The sequence below is a fragment of the Zootoca vivipara genome, chromosome 2 (assembly GCF_963506605.1).
Source record: "Zootoca vivipara chromosome 2, rZooViv1.1, whole genome shotgun sequence".
Taxonomy (NCBI): domain Eukaryota; kingdom Metazoa; phylum Chordata; class Lepidosauria; order Squamata; family Lacertidae; genus Zootoca; species Zootoca vivipara.
This window is the reverse complement of record NC_083277.1, coordinates 58243890-58262907: the sequence shown is the minus strand read 5'-3', so window position 1 is coordinate 58262907 and position 19018 is coordinate 58243890. Positions and strand designations below refer to the sequence as shown.

The 19018-nt window shown below is 48.9% G+C and overlaps 1 protein-coding gene across 2 annotated transcripts in view; it reads left to right on the top strand.

Moving 5' to 3' along the window:
* Positions 1–18405, top strand: part of CPLX2 (complexin 2) — a 130439-nt gene extending 112034 nt beyond the window's left edge. Inside the window, exons 3-5 of one of the 2 annotated variants that reach the window (XM_060271615.1) lie at positions 3260–3370; positions 9974–10149; positions 14448–18405. In XM_060271615.1, coding sequence (XP_060127598.1) covers positions 3340–3370; positions 9974–10149; positions 14448–14645 — 405 coding nt within the window. In that variant the 5' untranslated portion in view covers positions 3260–3339 and the 3' untranslated portion in view covers positions 14646–18405. Of the gene's footprint in view, positions 1–3255; positions 3371–9973; positions 10150–14447 lie in introns of both variants that reach the window. The other variant, XM_035108048.2, reaches the window with a different exon arrangement.
* Positions 18406–19018: the final 613 nt, after the last annotated feature.

Sequence of the window (19018 nt, the reverse complement as noted above, 5' to 3'; positions counted from 1 at the left end):
AAGTGGGAAGTGGATTCTTTCCAGCTCTAGAGTCAGTCAATATTCAACTCTACCAGAGGCTAACTCCTAAAACAGGAGATTTCAGAGCCCACATGTATCTGAGTGTCCCATCAATTGACCAGGAGTCCTTTCCCTTGATTCCAGATGTGTGTGGGTTCATTGAGGTTGCTCCATGGTGAAAAAGAGTCTTGCAGGCATGTTCCTATGTGGGATTCTGGAACTGAAGACAGATATGGAGATGAATTTTGTTTCCCATTAAGACAGAGATGGGGGACCTGTGGCCCTCCAGATGCTATTGGACTCCAGTACCCATCAGCTCTACCCAGCATAGTCTATAGTTGTGGGGAGGGGAGGTGTAGTCCATCAAGGGTCACAAGCTTCCGACCCTTGGATTAAGCCCCAAATATAAGCTCCTGTGCAGAGCTTTTGGATTTAAGAGACATCTGTATCAACTCAGAACTACTAATGCACAGTTAATTAACTCAACCTGGGTTTTGGCACAGTCAGAAGATCCTCTGAGTCCTCAACACTAGATGACTAATGACATGAACTGCTTCCATTGAAAACGTGCCACTGAGAGGTGGCAGGAAATCCTTGCCTGTGGTGTTAGGTTTACGATGACTGATTTCTACAAACCTGCATGTTGTCACTTGATGCTGCAGCCACTGAGTGAAAGCACACAGGCACAAACCAGCCCTTAGATTTGTTCTGTCCCAGAAGCATAAGCATAGGAAGGTGCACCTGTTTTATCTCTGCACTCGTGTGGCGCTGTGGTCTAAACCACTCTTGGGCTTGCTGATCAGAAGGTTGGTGGTTCAAATCTGTGTGATGGGGTGAGCTCCCTTTGCTCTGTCCCAGCTTCTGCCAGCCTAGCAGTTCGAAAGCATACCAGTGCAAGTAGATAAATAGGTAACACTGTGGTGGGAAGGTAAACGACATTTCTGTATGCTCTGGCTTCCATCACGCTGTCCCGTTGCGTCAGAAGCTGTTTAGTCATTCTGGCCACATGACCCAGAAAGCTGTCTGTGGACAAACGCCGGCTCCCTCGGCCTGAAGCAAGATGAGCGCCACACCCCACAGTCGCCTTTGACTGGACTTAACCATCCAGGGGTCCTTTACCATTTACCATGCTGAAATGCAGCTGTGGTGCTTCCTATTAGAGAGAAGGGCATGCTCATTATATTTTTGCTTGCAGCTATGGCACTGGCCCAAACAAATGCCAGTTACAGCACATTCCTGTACAGTTCTGTTTAGAAGTGTATCCCACTGAACTGAGTTGGGCTTACTCCTGGGAAAGTGAGCATAGGCCTGCACATTGCTCCCCACCCTCTGCATTTTATATACTTTGCTTGCCTGTTTCAAATGTTGTGCATTTTCTGTTTCTTCTCCTGGAACTATAAGCACCAGTTGTTATTTTCCCTAAAACTTTGCTGAATTTGCACAACTGTGCCCATCAAATAAATTAGGTGCAGTGCACTGGAAAAAGTGTGCTCCCAAAGCAGGGGAGGGGGCGGTATCTTAAGATTGGGTTATGAAATATCTGCGTTCTATAAGCATGAAGCCACTGACTTAAACCAGGTCTTATTAGGAACAATGGGGGGAGATGGAGGAAGCTTGTTTTCTCCTGTTCCAGGGGGTAGGACCTGAACCAATGGCTTCAAGTTACAAGAAAGGCGATTCCAACTAAACATCAGGGAGAACTTTCTGACAGGAAGAGCTGTTGGACAGTGGAACAGACTCCCACAAGACATGACGGAATCTCCTTCCTTGGACATTTTTAAGCAGGTTGGATGGCCACCTGTCATGGGATGCTTTAGTTGAGTTTCCTGCATTGCAGGGGGCTGGACTAGATGATCCCCAGGGTCCCTTCCCACCTTAACTCAGTTCTATGGTTCTATGATAGAGTGGTGGCCACCGGCTTAGTTGCCTTTACATAGGATTAGATGAATCCACAGAGGACAGCGCTGCTCAGTGGCTGCAGTAGCCCCGATATCTAAGAACTGGACTTGCTGATTTTACGCTGTCAATTCAGATGCTAGTAGATTCAGGACACCAGAGTCAGGTGAGGTCAAAGAAAAGTACTTCTTCACACAATGCCCAATCTGGGCAATTAATGGATTAATTTAACTCACACAATACACAATTGGCTTTCACTACCAGTAGATATAGTGACAGAACATGACAGATATAGCTCTAAAATGGGATTCATTAGATACTTCTGTGGAGAGTAGATCTATCAGTGGCTTTTAACCCTAATAGATAAATGGCAGTATGTAGCTCAGGCATCCCCAAACTCCAGCCCTCCAGATATTTTGGCCTACAACTCCCATGATCCCTAGCTAACAGAACCTGTGGTCGGGGAAGATGGGAATTGTAGTCCAAAACATCTGGTGGGCCGAAGTTTGGGGATGCCTGATGTAGCTGAATGCCAGGTTTGGAATTTGGGGGCAAGTGTGACGAATGTGATTGCTGTCACGCCCTGCTTGATTACCACTATGGGAAAGGGGGTTGCTTGGCTAGATGGATGCTTGGTCTTACCAAGAAGTGCTTTTCTTGGGTATTCTGATGCCATTTTCCCTCTACACAGACAGCACTTCAAAGCCACTTACAACTAACAATAACGGGAAACAGAGGACAATATTATCAAAGGTATACATTGAAATTGCAAAAAAGTCTATGCAATCCCATGTTTATTGGCCTCTGATTCTGTTTAGATGTATCTCTGATTGTTGAATTTGGAGAGCTTTCATCCGATCTAGCTATCTCAATCAGGCTCTGCTTGCAAGCTTTCCAGGAGTTTCTGGCTGGTCACTGTTGGTGACAGAAGGCTGGGCTAGATGGACCTTTGGCCTAAGTGATGTTCTTAATGTTTCAGTTTTAGTACACATATCAAGCTAATGGTTGTCTCGGTGGTGGTGGTGTTTTCTTTTTCTTTTTATGGCTGCCTTCAGTGTTATATATAATATAGAAAAGCAGAATTAAAAAAATACTTTAAAATGTCATAAAAACAAGGATAAAATCTGGCATGGATTTTGTGTCTCTGGACTGATGTGTATTACACACACACACACACACACACACACACACACACACACACACACACACTTACTTAATATATGTTTCGTGTTCTGCATTGGGCTAACTGTTCCTCCATATGCAAAGTGGAGAGATAGAGAAGTCCATTGCCTGGCTGGGATTGTTTTACTCTGACCCTAGTCAGTCATACTCACGTGATTTCCCCCCTTTCCTTTCCAGGTAGCACCTGACCCAAAGATTCCCACTAGCAACACTGAATGAGAATTCCACCATTGCCTAGAGCTCACTAATTCAGTTGGCAATATGGATTTCGTGATGAAGCAGGCCCTAGGGGGTAAGTCTTCTCTTCCTACTCTCAGCATCCATTCTTAGTCCCATTCCATTATGCTCTTGCTACTGGACCTCTAGCTTGAGACAGATTATTTGGGAGGGGTGTTCCCCGAGAGGTGAATGTGGTTTACAGGAGAGCTCACTTCTCAATGTGTTTACATAGTTTTCCCTCTGGTAAACAGGGCTTTTCAGACCTCTGCCCAGAAGGGAATATGACCTTTCAAGGTCCCTTTTGATTCTAGCATTCTGTCTATGATTCTGTATCCTGTGCTGATAAACAATGCTCAACTCCGGTGGCTAAGTTATGCTAAACAGTTTAGGTGTGCTGAGAGTGCATGGATGACTCTAAAGGCCCCCTTTAGCCCCACAATCCTTGCTGTGTAGACATCAGAATCTGTTTGTGTACAGATTGTTCTGTTTGTGTAGAGAAGGAGCAGCAAACGTTCCCATTTTGTGCATTCCCAAATATTTTCCGAGCTCTTCTTACCAAGAAACTTTGCTAAGGAGTCCATTGCCTGGAAGCTCAGAAGCTTCGAGCAGTGCTTATTAAGACCAAGCACTTGCAGGGAGATGGGACAGCTGAGCATGCAGGCTAAAAATCTTGTTACCCACTGCTCACCTCCTCCCTCCTGGACAGTCAACCAGGCAGGCAGCTGCGCAGTGTTTCTCCGCTTGCTACTCCCTTTGCTGCAACCTGTCCTCTTGTTGCTTACCTCTGCTGTCAGAGCACATCAAATCTCACTCCACCTCCACTGTATTCCTTTCTGCAAAAGAGAGGGGGGGAGAGTGACAGGTGTCCCACCAGGGAAGGAAAACATTTTCTCAGCTCACAACCCAAATACCTGTCACCTTTCACTCATTGACTTTCTCATTGGGCCTGTTTCCCCTGTCTTCCACCATTGCCTAGCTCGTTAGACCAGAGTCTGACTCCCAGGAGGTGCAAACCAGAAACTCAAGGGTAGACCAGCAAAGCTCTCTCCTCAATACATCCTGACTAGAGGGGAACACAACCAGATCCTTAAAAGGTAGAAACTGCAACAAAGTATTGCAGCATGGAATGCTTCTGCTCTGGTTTCTGGCCACTCTGTCCCATTCCACACAGAGAGAGGGGGGGGGAGTGAGAGAGTAAATATTCCTCCCCACCCACCCCAAACCCGAACAGTATGTCAGCATTCTGTGCCCACTGAGCATGCTCAGTCCTCATTGGGCTTAGAAATTCTTTCTAATTTCTCCCCTCTCTGTTTTCTTTGTACTTCTGCAAATATTGTAGTACCTCCAAGTCTACTGACATCTCCTTCTTGTGCATGAATTGTGCTGCTTTGGCTGCATAAAGAGCCCTACTTAGAGTACGTTATATAGATATGGATACTGTAGATACAAATGTAGACATTTATATCCTTGATTATTCTGAGTGTATATTTGGGAACCCCTTTTTTTTTATCCGGAGCAGCTTCACTGCAGCTCCAGGGAGTGCAGCATCACATTTTCTGTCATTTTTGCAAATCATAAAGATTGTAAACATTTTTTTTAAAAAAATGGCAAACCTCGGCTTTTGGATCAGAGGCTACAGGCAGCATAAGAAATAAGATGGGCATTACTAACTCCACTCACAGGCCGTAAGTAGTGACAGTGTCCAGTTCATCTCCTTCTCCATCATTCTAAATGTGTGGAACTTGGTTGTGGCTCCTCAGAAGTAACAGGCACTCTGCACTTGCTCAAAGGCACTGTCACCAGTTCCGACAGTTTTACACAAAGTGGCATGAGCCCTACACCCTAGAAAAACTCTGGATCACTCCCTTCCTGGGGTGGGCAACTCACTTTGGCAGTTTGCCATCTCAATTATCACCCTCTCTGGAGCTTTGCTGTGTTTGAATCTTTGCTGTGATCCTTTGCTCCCTCTGAGGAACGTAGAGAGATGCCTTCTGCTGAGTTAGACCAAAGGTCCGCCCAGCTACAGTGGCTGACATTGGGTCTCTGGGGTTTCAGGCCGGGGACATTCCCAGTCCTTCCTGGAGATGGTGGAATTGAACCTGGAGACCCCCTGCATGCAAAGCAGATGTTCTGCCACTTAGCTATGGCCCTTCCCATTCTGGGTCCTGAATGACAGAGCCAGCATCAGAGGTTGGCATGGTCAAGCACTGGCACTCAGAAGGACCAATATCCACCACAGCCACTCCCATTGGAGCTCCTGGGTGGCATTCCTGCTGATCCCACCACTGCCTTGGGGACCCCACTTTTTGCTGCTACACTTTGCCATTTCCACTCAGCTCCCCCCTGGATAGATCCTCAGCTGGTGACAGCAATGCTTTGGAGTGGGAGTCAAACTGGTGCTCAGCTCTGGTGCACAATGGCCAACGGCCATCCTTGAGGGCGCAAAATGCAGCGCTCATTGTTGACATCAAGCACTGCATTTCGAGCAACCTAAGATATCAGGCAGCTGGCACAGATCAAGCAAGGATAAGCCCTGCTTCCTCTACCATACATGGCTGCCACCCACCAGGTAGGCACATCCAGGCCCAGGGGGAAGGAAGGGAGTAACTGGCAGTGGTGGCACCTGCTGCAGCAGCAAGGGGCAAGGAATACCCACTGGGGACAGCAGCCATCAGCAGCGCTATGCCAATGGCCCACGAAAGACTGGCACCGGCCCTGACACAACAACCTGCTTTTACCCAGAGCACTCAAACAGGGCCGTTGCCATGTGCAGGTTCCCTCCCTTCCCCAAGCAGCGACCAGCCACTCTACTGCTTCTGGCTGTGTGAAGGGCTTGGCTGGTTTGGGCAAAGTAGAAATGAGTCACAGAAGTAAAGAAGGAGGGAGATGGAGCTCAGGAAGATGAAAGACCCTGAAGTCTCCTGGGGGCCTGGGGAGCCAAGGCTGGTTTGTAACTCTAAATTGCTGACAAACAGCAATGGGAAATGTTGCTGCCTAGCTTTTAGCTGAACTGCTCAGTGTCGCACAGCACATGCCAAGCCTCACAGCTCCATTGCACAGATGTGCAAAGGCTTGGGGAAGAGGGAGCAGCTCCACCCCATGGTGGAGAATGCTCACAGCATCTGATTCAGAAGACGTGTGCTATGGACCTGCTACTTCAGGAAGGGCTTGTAAGGAAAGCTGGGACTGGTAAATCCACAGCCAACATCTGCTCAGGAACAACTGGTTCACAAAGCTGTCCAAATGCCCTGCTTAATCTGCATCAAAAGGTTTCTGGCTCTGTACTTAGGAGCCAAAATATAGCTGGTTCTGTCATTAAGGAGGGGGAAAGGAAATCTTAGGTGGTGGGGTTTTGGCACCATTTCTCAGTATGTATCTTTTTCTCGCAGAGAAAAGCACTAGTTTATTAATTGAAAATTGGGAATGCCATGTGAACTGCTGCTCCACAAAGTGCACTGCAATAATTGGTTGGCTAGCGCCCGTGGCATAACTGGTGACAAGAGGCACACTCTAGCCAGAGGTGTCGGGAGGATTTTTTTCAGGGAGGGTGAGGGACTGCAAATACTCCAAATAAACGAACAAAGGCTACTTTCTCACAACACAAATGAGGAAAATATTGCCTGTACATTTTGCCTCATATCACAGCTTATGCAAATGCCAGAAACGTACTTACAAAAAAAGAAAAGAAACCTTTTTATTGAAATTTTTACAGTAGGTGAAAGGAAAAAGGAAAAAAAGAGAAAAGGAAAGGTAAGGAAAAGAGGGGGGAAAGAAACAAAAGAAAACAGAGGATAACAACAATAATGAAATAACATTAAATGTAATTGGAGTTACAAAACTACGTAATATATATGTAAATATACCAAAAAAAGAGAAACCTGTGAATATGGGGATCGTGGTTTATTGGGAGGGAGCACTGCCCCACCCCTGAGACACCCAAAACTTTAGCCTGTACCACTTTGTAATTTTACAGAAAGTTAATTTGTGGTTTATTCAGTGCTTAGCAGCTGAGTGTCCCCACTGTGTCATTTCAGGAGGAGTGTTTATGTAGCTTTTGAAAACTGGGGATGGAGGATGGAGAGAGAGAGAGAGAGAGAGAGAGAGAGAGAGAGAGAGAGAGAGAGAGAGAGAGAGAGAGAGAGAGAGAGAGAGAAGGAAAAGCATTAAACAAGGTATCCTTCTCTGTGTAGCAGCTAACAGACCCATAGTATCTGGTACTCCCTTTATTTTCACTCCCTCTTTCTAGTACTAGAGTGCATAGCTTCCGTTTTTAAAACTCAAAGTTGCCAATGGGTATACATAATGGCCTTTGCTACAATCATTCCTGCAACAAGGGTGATCCCTTCCTGTGTTCCACCTCCTTACAGTAGTACCGTACTACGTAACTAATGGAGAACAAAGATCTGGGATTCATCCTCTGTCTGAGAGGACCCTTAGTACAAGTTAGTTACATCTGAGCTCCCTCTAGAGATCTGTCAAGGAAATGTGCTAGTAGCTGTTCAATTAGCTAACATACAAGTCTCCGGCAGAGTGAAAGGCCTGCTCCTGACATTTTCTTTTAGAAGTCCACCTCCTTAAGATAAATGTAAACATCAGTCTTATATCCACATTGTTTTTGCACCCCTGGAAAAAAGGCATTTAAATACTGCATTAAAGTACTGCCCAGCTTATTTCAGCTCCCACTCAATCATCAGATTTCACATTGTCCAGAAGCAGTACAGGCAGCAGCCAAAAATTAAACAAGAAGGAGCTATTAATTGCTGGATCTATGCTACTCTGTCTTCCCCGTTACTATCAGACATCAGCAAAGGTCTTGACTGGGAGCTGCAGGGGGCAGTTTAGAACTTGCTCCCTGCAGGCTTTGCCACCTGATTCAGACTAAATCTTCCTGTGACCCAGCATGGAGTGGATCATGTAGGGCCACCATCCCCAAATAGCTAGATTTTTGACCTTCTGCTGTCAGCCAGTGAGAACCATGCTGGGCCTGGGGCCCTTGCTATGCTGAGGCATTTCATCTGGGATAGGGAACTGTCAAATTTCTGGCCCTGAGATCATCTAACAGATTTTAGCTGCTTTGCAAAGCAGATGGAGAGGCTGGTGGCTGCTTTGCATTGCCCAAGGAACTCCATCCATCAATCCATCCTCCCATTCCCTTCAAAAGGTGTATTCAGAACTCCCAGGAAGAGATGGCTTATCTTTCCTTGATCCTTTGGCCTCTTCCCAGTCTTCTATTCCTGCATTTAAATTATTGGTTTTTAAAAAGAGGGATTGAAGTCAAGACAGACCATGAAATATATGGCTGAACTTGGACATGGAGGGGGGGATCATAGCGACAAGTGGACTGCAGCCACTGGAAAATTATGTGGCTGCACACCTTCTCTCTGATGACTAGAGGGTAGGGTGAGAATTGGGGCAAACAACATTTGTGGCCATCAAGAGTTCATAGGGATGCTTTAAAACCCCACAGCGTATCATGTCCTGGTCCAAGCTGGAGCCTGCAGGGTTGCCCTGGCCATGTGCAACAAGGATCGAAGAGAGCCTGCAAGTAGGACCATGGACAGCTCACTGCAGCAGGTGGTGGCAGTGAAAGTAGCAAGTCAAGCCAAACCACAGCACAGCTTGGACTCTTTGTTCCAGCAAATGTTTTGAGCCAACTGTCAACTTAAGGGCCAAGCTGCATGTGAGGCATACTAAGCACATCACCTGGAAGCACACCAGAGTTTTTTAAAAATAAATTAGTGAGAGGGAGGGGTTTTCATCAGCACTGTAGCATGTGGGGAATGGGAAGTTTAACTCTTTCCCACCCAGTCATGAACCTGATGAAAAGTATCCTCATTCCCCTCCCACAACAGTATTTGGCAGGGCAATTGCTGCAGAGGCTCTGTCCTTTAACCTAGTCTACCCATTCTCCATGTTATCAGGCCCCTTCTCTGAAAGTGGGGAAGGGTCTGTGTCTCTGGCTATGGTATATCAAGAGTTAAGTTGGAAGCGATTTAGGACCATAGCTGCCAAGTTATCCCTTTTTTACAGGGATTTTCCCTTATGCTGAATAGGCTTCCTCGCGAGAAAAGCGAAAACTTGGCAGCTATGTTTAGGACGAGGGTATGCTTGAATGGTCACACTACATTGGCTCTATTGAGCTGTACTTACAGTGCTGGAGTGAAACAATTGCATGGTATTTACCAGAATCCCAGAACCACGCTGCTAACATTTGGATGAGCAGAAGAGGTGGCTCTCGGGGGAAGTCTCTACATTAGCTGCTTTACACACCCCAGAACTGTGGGGATTATGTAGGAGTTTCCCATATGATCTGCTATTCCCAGGTGTTCTCAGCTGATCACAGCAAGCCCTGTGCCTACAGAAAAATGAGTCCAATACCCTTTGGACACCAGGGAACGAAGCTCTCACTTCCTATCCTGAACATCATCTGAGATTGAGGGCAGTGGGGTGACCTGAAATTGTTAACTCCACAGCCAGAGATAGCACACCCAGCTCAGTTCCTATGAACTCATGCTGACCCCGAGAATGCAATAGTTTATTCCAATTTCAGTTTTTGAGGTTCGGGTGAGTGAGGCAGAGCCCACACTGCATGAGAGCATGGCTGTATGAGAAATAATAGCTGAAAAGGAACAAGCTGTGCTCAGGAGTCACTGTGGTTTCCTAACATCACTTGCAGGGGCCACCAAGGACATGGGTAAAATGCTGGGAGGCGAAGAGGAGAAAGACCCCGATGCCCAGAAGAAGGAAGAAGAGCGACAAGAAGCCCTGCGGCAGCAAGAGGAAGAGCGCAAGGCAAAGCATGCCCGCATGGAGGCAGAACGGGAAAAGGTCCGACAGCAAATCCGTGATAAGGTGCGTAACAGACACACACACACACAGGCTAGAAGGGAAAGGCCATATTATGTATGCATGTATGTATTCATTTATTTACAGCATTTATACCCCACCCTTTGGCCAAAAAAAAAAAGACTCTTGGGGCAGCTTACAAACATCTACTCTTAAGACAGCCTCTGCCCTTGGGCTCACGATCTAAAAAAAGATATTACATGGGAGGAAGGAGTAAAAAGCAAGCACAGTCACAAGTGCTTCAAGTTACAGCCTATGTCCATGACACTTCTGGTAGAAGTGGTTCACCATGTGACTCACTACCACACTAACTTCCAGTGGGTTAACATGACTAAGGGTTATTTATGCAATCCCATGAATCTTGCCCCAGTGGCATCCTCCCCTTTCCGCTTACTGAGCCAGTCACTGGAGATGGAGGAGAGGCAGTCTTTGGTGTTGTTATCGTCTTCTTCCTTCAGCGAAATGGCCTTTGGTCACCTCTGATCCCCAAATTTATTACACGAATGCTTTGGGTAAAAGAGGTTCCTTATGACTGGCAGCAAGTGCTCATCCAGCAGCTCATCCAGCAGCCTCAACCTTTCCTGCTACCCACCCACTGCTTCAGTAGCTCAGTGTGCATCCATTCTCGCCTTCACAGGGTTGCTGATGTTTTCTAGAAAGGCTTTGGGTTTCTCTCTCCTGATCCCTATGGTGATCCCAAGACCCTGTGCCTGCAGAAGTAACACCCTGTTAAGCAGAGATCACTTTAGCTCAGGCACAGGCCTCAAAGACTGCCATTCCCTCCAGGACATCACACGCTTGCACACTGATGAATGATTCTGCTCTCATCTGCTCTCGCCGTTTGTGCTGCAGAGGAGAATCATTCATGAGTCTATGGCATGTGGTCCCAGGGGAAATTCACATCCAGCAAAGAGCCACTGCAGCCTGCCCTATACTTTGCATGTCTGCTTTGCCCCTCTCTTCCCCCACCCCCCAGCTATTGCTGGGATCCCTGTTATTTGACATGTGGCAAGGGGGAGAGAAAGGCTCATTGGAGGACCATCATCTATCCTTTGATTGGTGACCAATATGTATCAGGCATATGGACTGAAGACGTCCAGGACACAAAGGCAATTCATCAACTGTGTGTCAGCAGACTGATTCAGGTCATCAAAGGAGTTCTTGATGATTGGCATGTTGGAAGGACTCAACTCCTGATTTCATCGTGAACCCAGACCCCAAACCAGAAGGATGAGCAAAGGGATAGCTCAGTCGGTAGAGCATGAGTCTCTTAATCTCAGGGTCGTGGGTTCGAGCCCCATGTTGGGAGAAAGATTGCAGGGGGTTGGACTGGATGACCCTCATGGTTTCTTCCAACTCTACAGGTCTGTGACTCATCACTGCCTGGCAAATCCTTGGCCTGTCCTCTAGGGACTAGCTCACACTGCATTTGATTACTACTATATACTGGATAGGGACACTGGTGGCGCTGTGGTCTAAACCACTGAGCCTAGGGCTTGCCAGTCGGAAGGTCAGCGGTTCAAATCCCCGTGACGGGGTGAGCTCCCGTTGCTCGGTCCCTGCTCCTGCCAACCTAGCAGTTCGAAAGCACATCAAAGTGCAAGTAGATAAATAGGTACTGCTCCGGCAGGAAGGTAAACGGTGCTGCTCTGGTTTCACCAGAAGCGGCTTAGTCATGCCGGCCACATGACCCAGAAAAACTGTCAGCGGACAAACGTCGGCTCCCTCGGCCAGTAAAGCGAGATGAGCGCCGCAACCCCAGAGTTGTTCACAACTGGACTTAACTGTCATGGGTCCTTTACCTTTATATACTGGATAGCTGGACAACTGAATATGTGAACAGACTCCATTTAAAAGCATTGTGTGGAGAGATGATAGAAATATATGCCTGTGTTTGATCATGCTAACATGCCAGTTATTGATGCATTGCATGCTCACATAGGGACAGACACACATGTGTAAAGTAGACCTTAGAAGCACGTATTTGCTGCAAGACCTTTATCTCCATGTCTGGTCTGTCTATATGTCCACCCTCTTCTCCTGAGCTGCACTGTCCGCACAAGCAGGAAGAGCATTACTAGAAAGCTGAACTGGAAGGGAACGTAATCACCTACATTGGCAGAAAGTCTGAACTTTGATTTGTGCGGAAAGGCATGCAATGGTCCACCATAAATCTGTTTCGAACAAAAGCACTGAGAACAAAAATCTCTTGGGGCAGATCCTCTCTCTGTGCCACTCAGAGAGAACCAGCATTGGGAGGAGGATTAATCAGCCAGGGCGCATCCTGCACCTCAGTGCTGAGAAGCTTTAAATGTTCCTGTTGAGCCCTGAGCAATTCCACTGGGGAAGCAAGTGTCAAATTTCAGCACAGACACAGTATTCCGCCAAGAGCAAATCAGCCAGGCTGAAGGAAGCAGCTAAAGAGATGTGAATGGTGGGAGGAGGATAACAGGGGCATCAAGAGGACAGAAACATTGTATGTGGGGAAATTGCTGTGAATGCAAAGCAACAGGAGTCCAGGGGGAGAGTGAAAAAATAGTCAGTAGGCAGAGAAGGAATTTCATGCAAGGTGGGAGGGAAGGAGGGGGGAGGGAGAGCATTCCAGAGCATAGCTGCCAAGTTATCCCTTTTTTAAAGGGATTTTCCCTTATGCTGAATAGGCTTCCTCGCGAGAAAAGGGAAAATTTGGCAGCTATGTTCCAGAGCCTCCCTGTTCAGAGGCAGTGTACCTCTGCATACCAGCTGCTAGGGCTGGACAACCAACAGGTTGTCTTCCAGGTGCGCCAGCTTCCACCTGGCATTGGGGGCGGGGCATCACATGTGTGTGATGTCACATGGTGGGAGGAGACCTAATGGGGCCCAGCGCACCCTCCAAAAGACATGACAGGGCCTACTCCCAGCCACGGGAGGGCCCAACTGAGCCCGTCACAGCCGCAGGAGGGCTCCTCTTATCCTGACTCCCCTAGCATTCAGCTTAATTGGATTTTCCCAGGTACCAGTATAATGAGAAAAGGAGGAAAGCTTCTCTCCGTCCACTTTCTCTAGAGCATGCCTAACTTTATGCACCTTTCTTATGCCCTCTTCCACCCCACCCCCCTTTGCACACTTTCCCTCTGAGCTAAAAGGCTCTAGACATATGATCCACGCTGCAAGCTTAACATCAGCGCTGGGAGCCGGGTGGGTGGGTTCTGGGAGTCTGGCAGAAAGGAACCTTTCCAAAGATGTCTCTCCCCAGTCCTTATCTCTCTCTGTCAATCACTGCCCGGTTCCTGGCTCTCACTGTCCTCGTGTTATTAGTGGGGGCGGTGTGGGTCTCCCTTTATCGCAGATATTGTAAGTGGATGTATTAGGGGCCTGCCACTCATTATCTGCAATCTTCAATATCCTTCTGCCGATACAGATAGCGAAGCAGCCAGCACTGCCTCTGCCCAGCCCATAATATCTTGCTAGCAGGGGCAGATGGGAACAGAAGATTCCAGCCTTGTGCAAATGAACACACAGAGCAAGGCTTCTTTCTCAGCTTACCATATTTTTCCATTTGGCACCTGGCCCTGCTCACCGCAGGCAAGTGGCCCTCAGAAGGCTGCCTCAAAGGAAGTGTGGCCCCAGGGCTGGAAAAGGGTTCTTCAGCTCTGCCATAACATGTTTCCAATTCCTTGCTAGTGTCTGTTGCTCTAGGTAGGAGCAGCCACTTGCATCCTTGCCTCTCCTCTTGTTGTTGTTGTCGTTGTCGTTGTCAATTTCTATACCACTTTATATTTTAAAGGGGAAAATCTCGAAGTGGTTTGCAACACATTAACACATCACATAAAGCAACCCAGAATCAAACATTGCTGAAGAAAGTCAACTATAAAGTATAAATTGAAAGCAACGTTATTAACAGGAAAATAAAATGTTACCTTACAGATTGAAAAAAACAACCACATTACTAATGGAAGTCAAATATAAAATGCATAGTTAAAACAGCGTATTTGCCCAGAGGATACTAAAGCTTGTCATTCAGCCTCATGGAGCCGAGGCAGCAACAAGAGACTGGCTTGAAGTGCAGCATAGGAAGCCTCACAGGGACATTTGTGGGTGCCGCAATGGACCCAACAATGCAGCTGCATACAGGGTTACTCAGAAGTAAGTCCCAGTGGTGTCAAAGGGGCTTAACTCCCTACTGAGCGTATACTCAGAAATCAGCCTGCAAAAATAATGGCAAAATAATTCTTTTTAAAGGTGCACTTTGCATGATGTAAACACAAACCATGTCAAACGCCTGCGTGCCTGTCTCTGACCTCTTGTGGGTGTCTCCCGTACAGTACGGTTTGAAGAAGAAGGAGGAGAAAGAGGCGGAGGAGAAGGCAGCGCTGGAGCAGCCGTGCGAGGGGAGCCTGACGCGCCCCAAGAAAGCCATCCCAGCAGGCTGCGGGGACGACGAGGACGAGGATGAGGAGAGCATCCTCGACACGGTGCTCAAGTACCTGCCGGGCCCACTGCAGGACATGTTTAAGAAGTAGCCCGGCCCCACCAGCCCCCTGCCCTGCCCTGCCCACCGTCCCTGGCACTGCCAGCTCAGAGCTTGGGTTGAGGGAGGGCGGTCCCAGTGGGGCAGGGGGGATTTACATTTATTTATTTTTTTACTTCATTTGATTCCTTTTTTTTTCTTTTGTTCCAAGGGGAGACCCCACACGTGTCCTTGTGCCACGGGGCCCCTGCCAAGCCACCGCACTGCCCTGCCCCACCCCTTTCCCCCCAGGAAGAAGCACACCAGGCACAGGGCATGCTCCCCCCTCGCTGCACCACTTGCTACCCATCAGACCAAAAACCACTCTCACCTGCTCTGCTCCCTGGAGCTGCAGGCTGGGCCACTGCCGGGAGCCTGCCTCCCCTTCTCCGACCCCCGACCCCTGCCCCGTGGCAGAGCTGGAGTTCTGTTGTGCCAAAGTGCCAGCTGGCTACATGGGGAAACGACCCCCTCTCCCCCACCCCACAAAAAAAAAACTGGGCACAGGGTGAGGAACTTGGACCAAATTCACTGATGCAACCCTGGGGAAGGGGTTTGGGCTCTGCACAATGTCGTGCCACCCCCCCCCCCCACGCACATTCCTGACCCCCCCCCATGTTGACTGCCAGGGAGGGACTGGGTGCCCATTTCCCTTCACACCTTGGGGCAAAGCCAGCCCCTGCACATTCCATCTCTTGACTAAGAGAGCGACCAACAGGAGCACCCCCTGACCTCATCCTCGCACCCAAGGGCTGCTGGGTTGTTTCTCACATGCTTGGGGGAAAGGCGGAGCTTGTTTCTGGAAGGAATCGAACTCGCACCCCCAAACACTAATGTGGAGAGACTTACCTGCACCAAGAATTACGTGTGTGGGAGGCAGGGGAGAAAGCTGTCCCTGCTACGACTTCCATTTCAAGCACGCACATTCAGACACACCTTCCACAGCCCCACTACAGCCGGCGAAGGGTCCAAGGGCCAAGGTTAAGCATCAGCTCTTCCTTGCAGGATGACCTTTGGTCTTGGGTTCCAAGACCTGTTGGCTCCTCATGGGTGTGGAGGACAAGAGGTTGGGAGGCGGCACTGTCACCCTAGCTGTCTCGGCCATCTTTTTCTGATCGAGTTCATCCTTTGTCATTTGAGCTGCAGGGGGTGAACTGGGGCAGCTGCAGGCTGCAGAGTACGAGGACCAGGGCCATCCTCTTTCTGTCATTTTGCTCTCCAAAGTGGAGGGTTTAGAGTCTTGATTTGTGGAGCAGGGGACCAAAGTGGATCAAGGGCACTTGCAGGCAGGGGCTTATTGTTGTGAATGGGTCGTTCAGATGTTGTAAACGGGTCAGTGGCAAGAGGTTTACCAGAGTTTCCCCCATAAAGGGTAAATCTGGGATAAATAAATGGGAGGGAACACAGGCAGGCATTTGCCTACGTGAGAAGCACCCATTCCATAATAAACACCCACTTTGGAGCACCCAAACTCAAAGAAAGTGGAATAGGGTCAGCACATGGAGGATGGAATAAGAGCTCCTTTTTCCAGCCTGGGAATAGCCAGCTGCATTTGTGTTGCTGGAGAACCTGAGGGTCATCATCGTCACCTTCTTTGAAGGGGGCTGAAGCAGGGACCCTGGGACAGAACTGCCAGCGTGTGTGGCTAACCCTTGGCTGGAAGATCGGTCTCTTGGGATGAGGAGCCTCAATTCATCTCCTAGGCTAGGATTGGGAGCCCATTGCTGTGGCTATCTTGGTCCCCCAGGATCCTGCTACAGGCCCCTGCAGATGCAAAAATGGTGCACAGAGCAGCACAGACACAAATCTTGCCTGCACTACTCTTGCTTCCATGACCTAAACATCTCTTCCCTTCTCATGCTGCCCCAGTTTTCTCCTTAACGGAGAAATGTCAAGGACCGCCACCCCCACCCCCATATACACAATGGTTTTTGGGCGGGGGTCGAGGTACTGCATAGTCTGTGGGACAATCTTCCGCTCTCCCACCTCTGCAGCCCCCATCCTGTCCATGGGTGTGGCAATCTCCAGATCCCCCACCCCCCAAAAGAAAAACACCCAGTGACTCCCCTTTGCTGTGCTATTGTTGCATACACTCCCTGCCTGCTAACCCCATCCTTTCTCCAGAGCCACAAGATTAAGCAAAAAGCAGTGACTAGGAGACAAGGAAGGGTGGTTTGGGAGTGGGGGGAGACGTCTCCCTGCTGTTGGTTGGCACCCTGCCAAACAACACCAGACCTTGGCCACTGCTGAAAACAAAGGCAAGGGCCCAGCCTTCCTTGAGGAAGTCTTGTGGTTCTCATTCTTCTGTATATTTGTTTGGGAAAGAAGATCCCAATTGTTCCTCCATCCCAAGATTCCCCACTGCCCCTGGGGGGCTTTTGCTTTTATGTTGGGGTTGAGTTTGAATATAAAAGAAATCTCCCTCCATTGAGTGTCCTTCCTTCCTTCCTTCCTTCCTTCCTTCCTTCCTTCCTTCCTTCCTTCCTTCCTTCCTTCCTTCCTTCCTTCCTTCCTTCCTTCCTTCCTTCCTTCCTCCCTAATAGTTAAAGCCATATCAGTTAGACTGCAATACTATCAACACTAAAAACTCTGCGGGCCGCGCTCTCTCATCTTGTACAAAGGAGTGTCCCGGGGGGGGGGGGCCTCCCCCCCCTTGCCCGCTTGTCTGTGTCTCTGGCCACCCACCATGTGGCCCATGCGTGTCTTTTTTGCATTGGTGTCTCTGTAACAGGGTAATTCACCCCAACGCCTGCCATCTGTCTTATTGTCTCTGCTAGTCACTCACGAGATGGTCACTGTACGGCTCCATGGAGCTCAGGACTTGGGGGTGGGGGGCAGAGGAGCTTCGGGCAGGGCGGAGTAGAGAGGGCCAGGATGGAGGTGGCAAAGGGGAAGCAGCCCATTCAGCACCTTATTTGCTCACAAACCGTTTTTGCCATGGCCGACCATTGTGTGTGCAATCACCTCTCACCAGACACAGAGCATGACTGTGTTGTGCAGGGACTGGCCAGCGGAAATTCAGGATGCTCCCTGCTGGCTGCTGGCAGGTGAGCTCTGTGGCGAGGTGGCACTGCTTTGTCCTGGGCTCTCACACGTCCGCTGTCTGCTGCTGGACCCTGCTGGCTGAATGCTGAAAACTGCAATAAGTCCACTTCTCACATGGGGCAAAGGGCTGATGCTGAAGCCAGCTTCCTGCCTTTGGGGTGGTGTTGCTGATGCTCTCGGTTTACTTTATTTTTTTAATGCTACAGCCACACGTTGGTGGCCCGATCCCACACAGTAGGCTTTGACAGCCCTGGATCCCACTGGCTGCAAGGCTTCTGCTGGCCTCTATATCATGACCTTGAGCTTCTGATGTTGTCTTTGCGGCACTGGGAGGCACTGCACTGCAACAGTTCCCAGGCCATCACCAAGGTAGCCTGGAGGAAACCCCTTGCCTGGTGCTTCATCATTATCACTTTTAGTAAATTGAGAAGAAGCTGCTTCTAATATGATGGTGTATGTGCACTTCAGTGTGTGTATGCACATAAAGGGGGGGGGGGTAAAAGTTTTAGCATATACACCAGTAGGTTTAAGCCAGCCTCCCTCCACCATCCCATGTATAAGGCAAATAAATCTGGCCACTTCCGACATCCCTTAACTCCCTTTTTCTCCTACACATTTTAAGGCTCAGAATCACACATATGAGTGTCTGTTTACATTAGTGCATGCCTGACTCTGTGTGTGTGTGTGTGTGTGTGTGAGAGAGAGAGAGAGAGAGAGAGAGAGAGAGAGAGAGAGAGAGAGAGAGAGAGAGAGAGAGAGAGAGAGAGAGAGAGAAGGAATGCTCACTATTCCTATGATGTGGTGCATATCTCTGTGAGCGCGTGGATGCATGAGAATGTGGGCAAAGCCAGTGGTGTACATGTGAATGTGCCAGTACTTGTTGCGAGGGCGGATGTGTGTGCATTGGCACAAACCCAGGGGGTGTGCTGGAGTCTCCAGTGTGTCAGTTCCAATGTGTTCCAAGTGTGCAACCCATTTGTTTACAGATTGCTTCCAGAGCAGGATATCCCTCAGGGGCTCCACATGGGCACAGAAGAACTGATCCCAGTCCCCTCCATGACCCAGTCAAGAGCATTGCCGGAGGGGCCCTGCATCCTCCCCACCCCACTGTGCATGCATTCCCCTTTGTCTGCTTGCCTTTCACTGCTCTGTATTGGGAGGCGGCAGGCAGCCCTACTGCCTTGTGCACTAACCTGCCGGAATGTGTAAACCATCCTGCCTTGCTTGTGCCATCTCTGCTTTCTAGGGTCATTGTGTCTACCTGGCTAGTCCTCATCCCACCTGCACCTGGGAAGGACATCGAACACAGCGATGGGGCTAAGTGTGCTGAAGGGGTTCCCC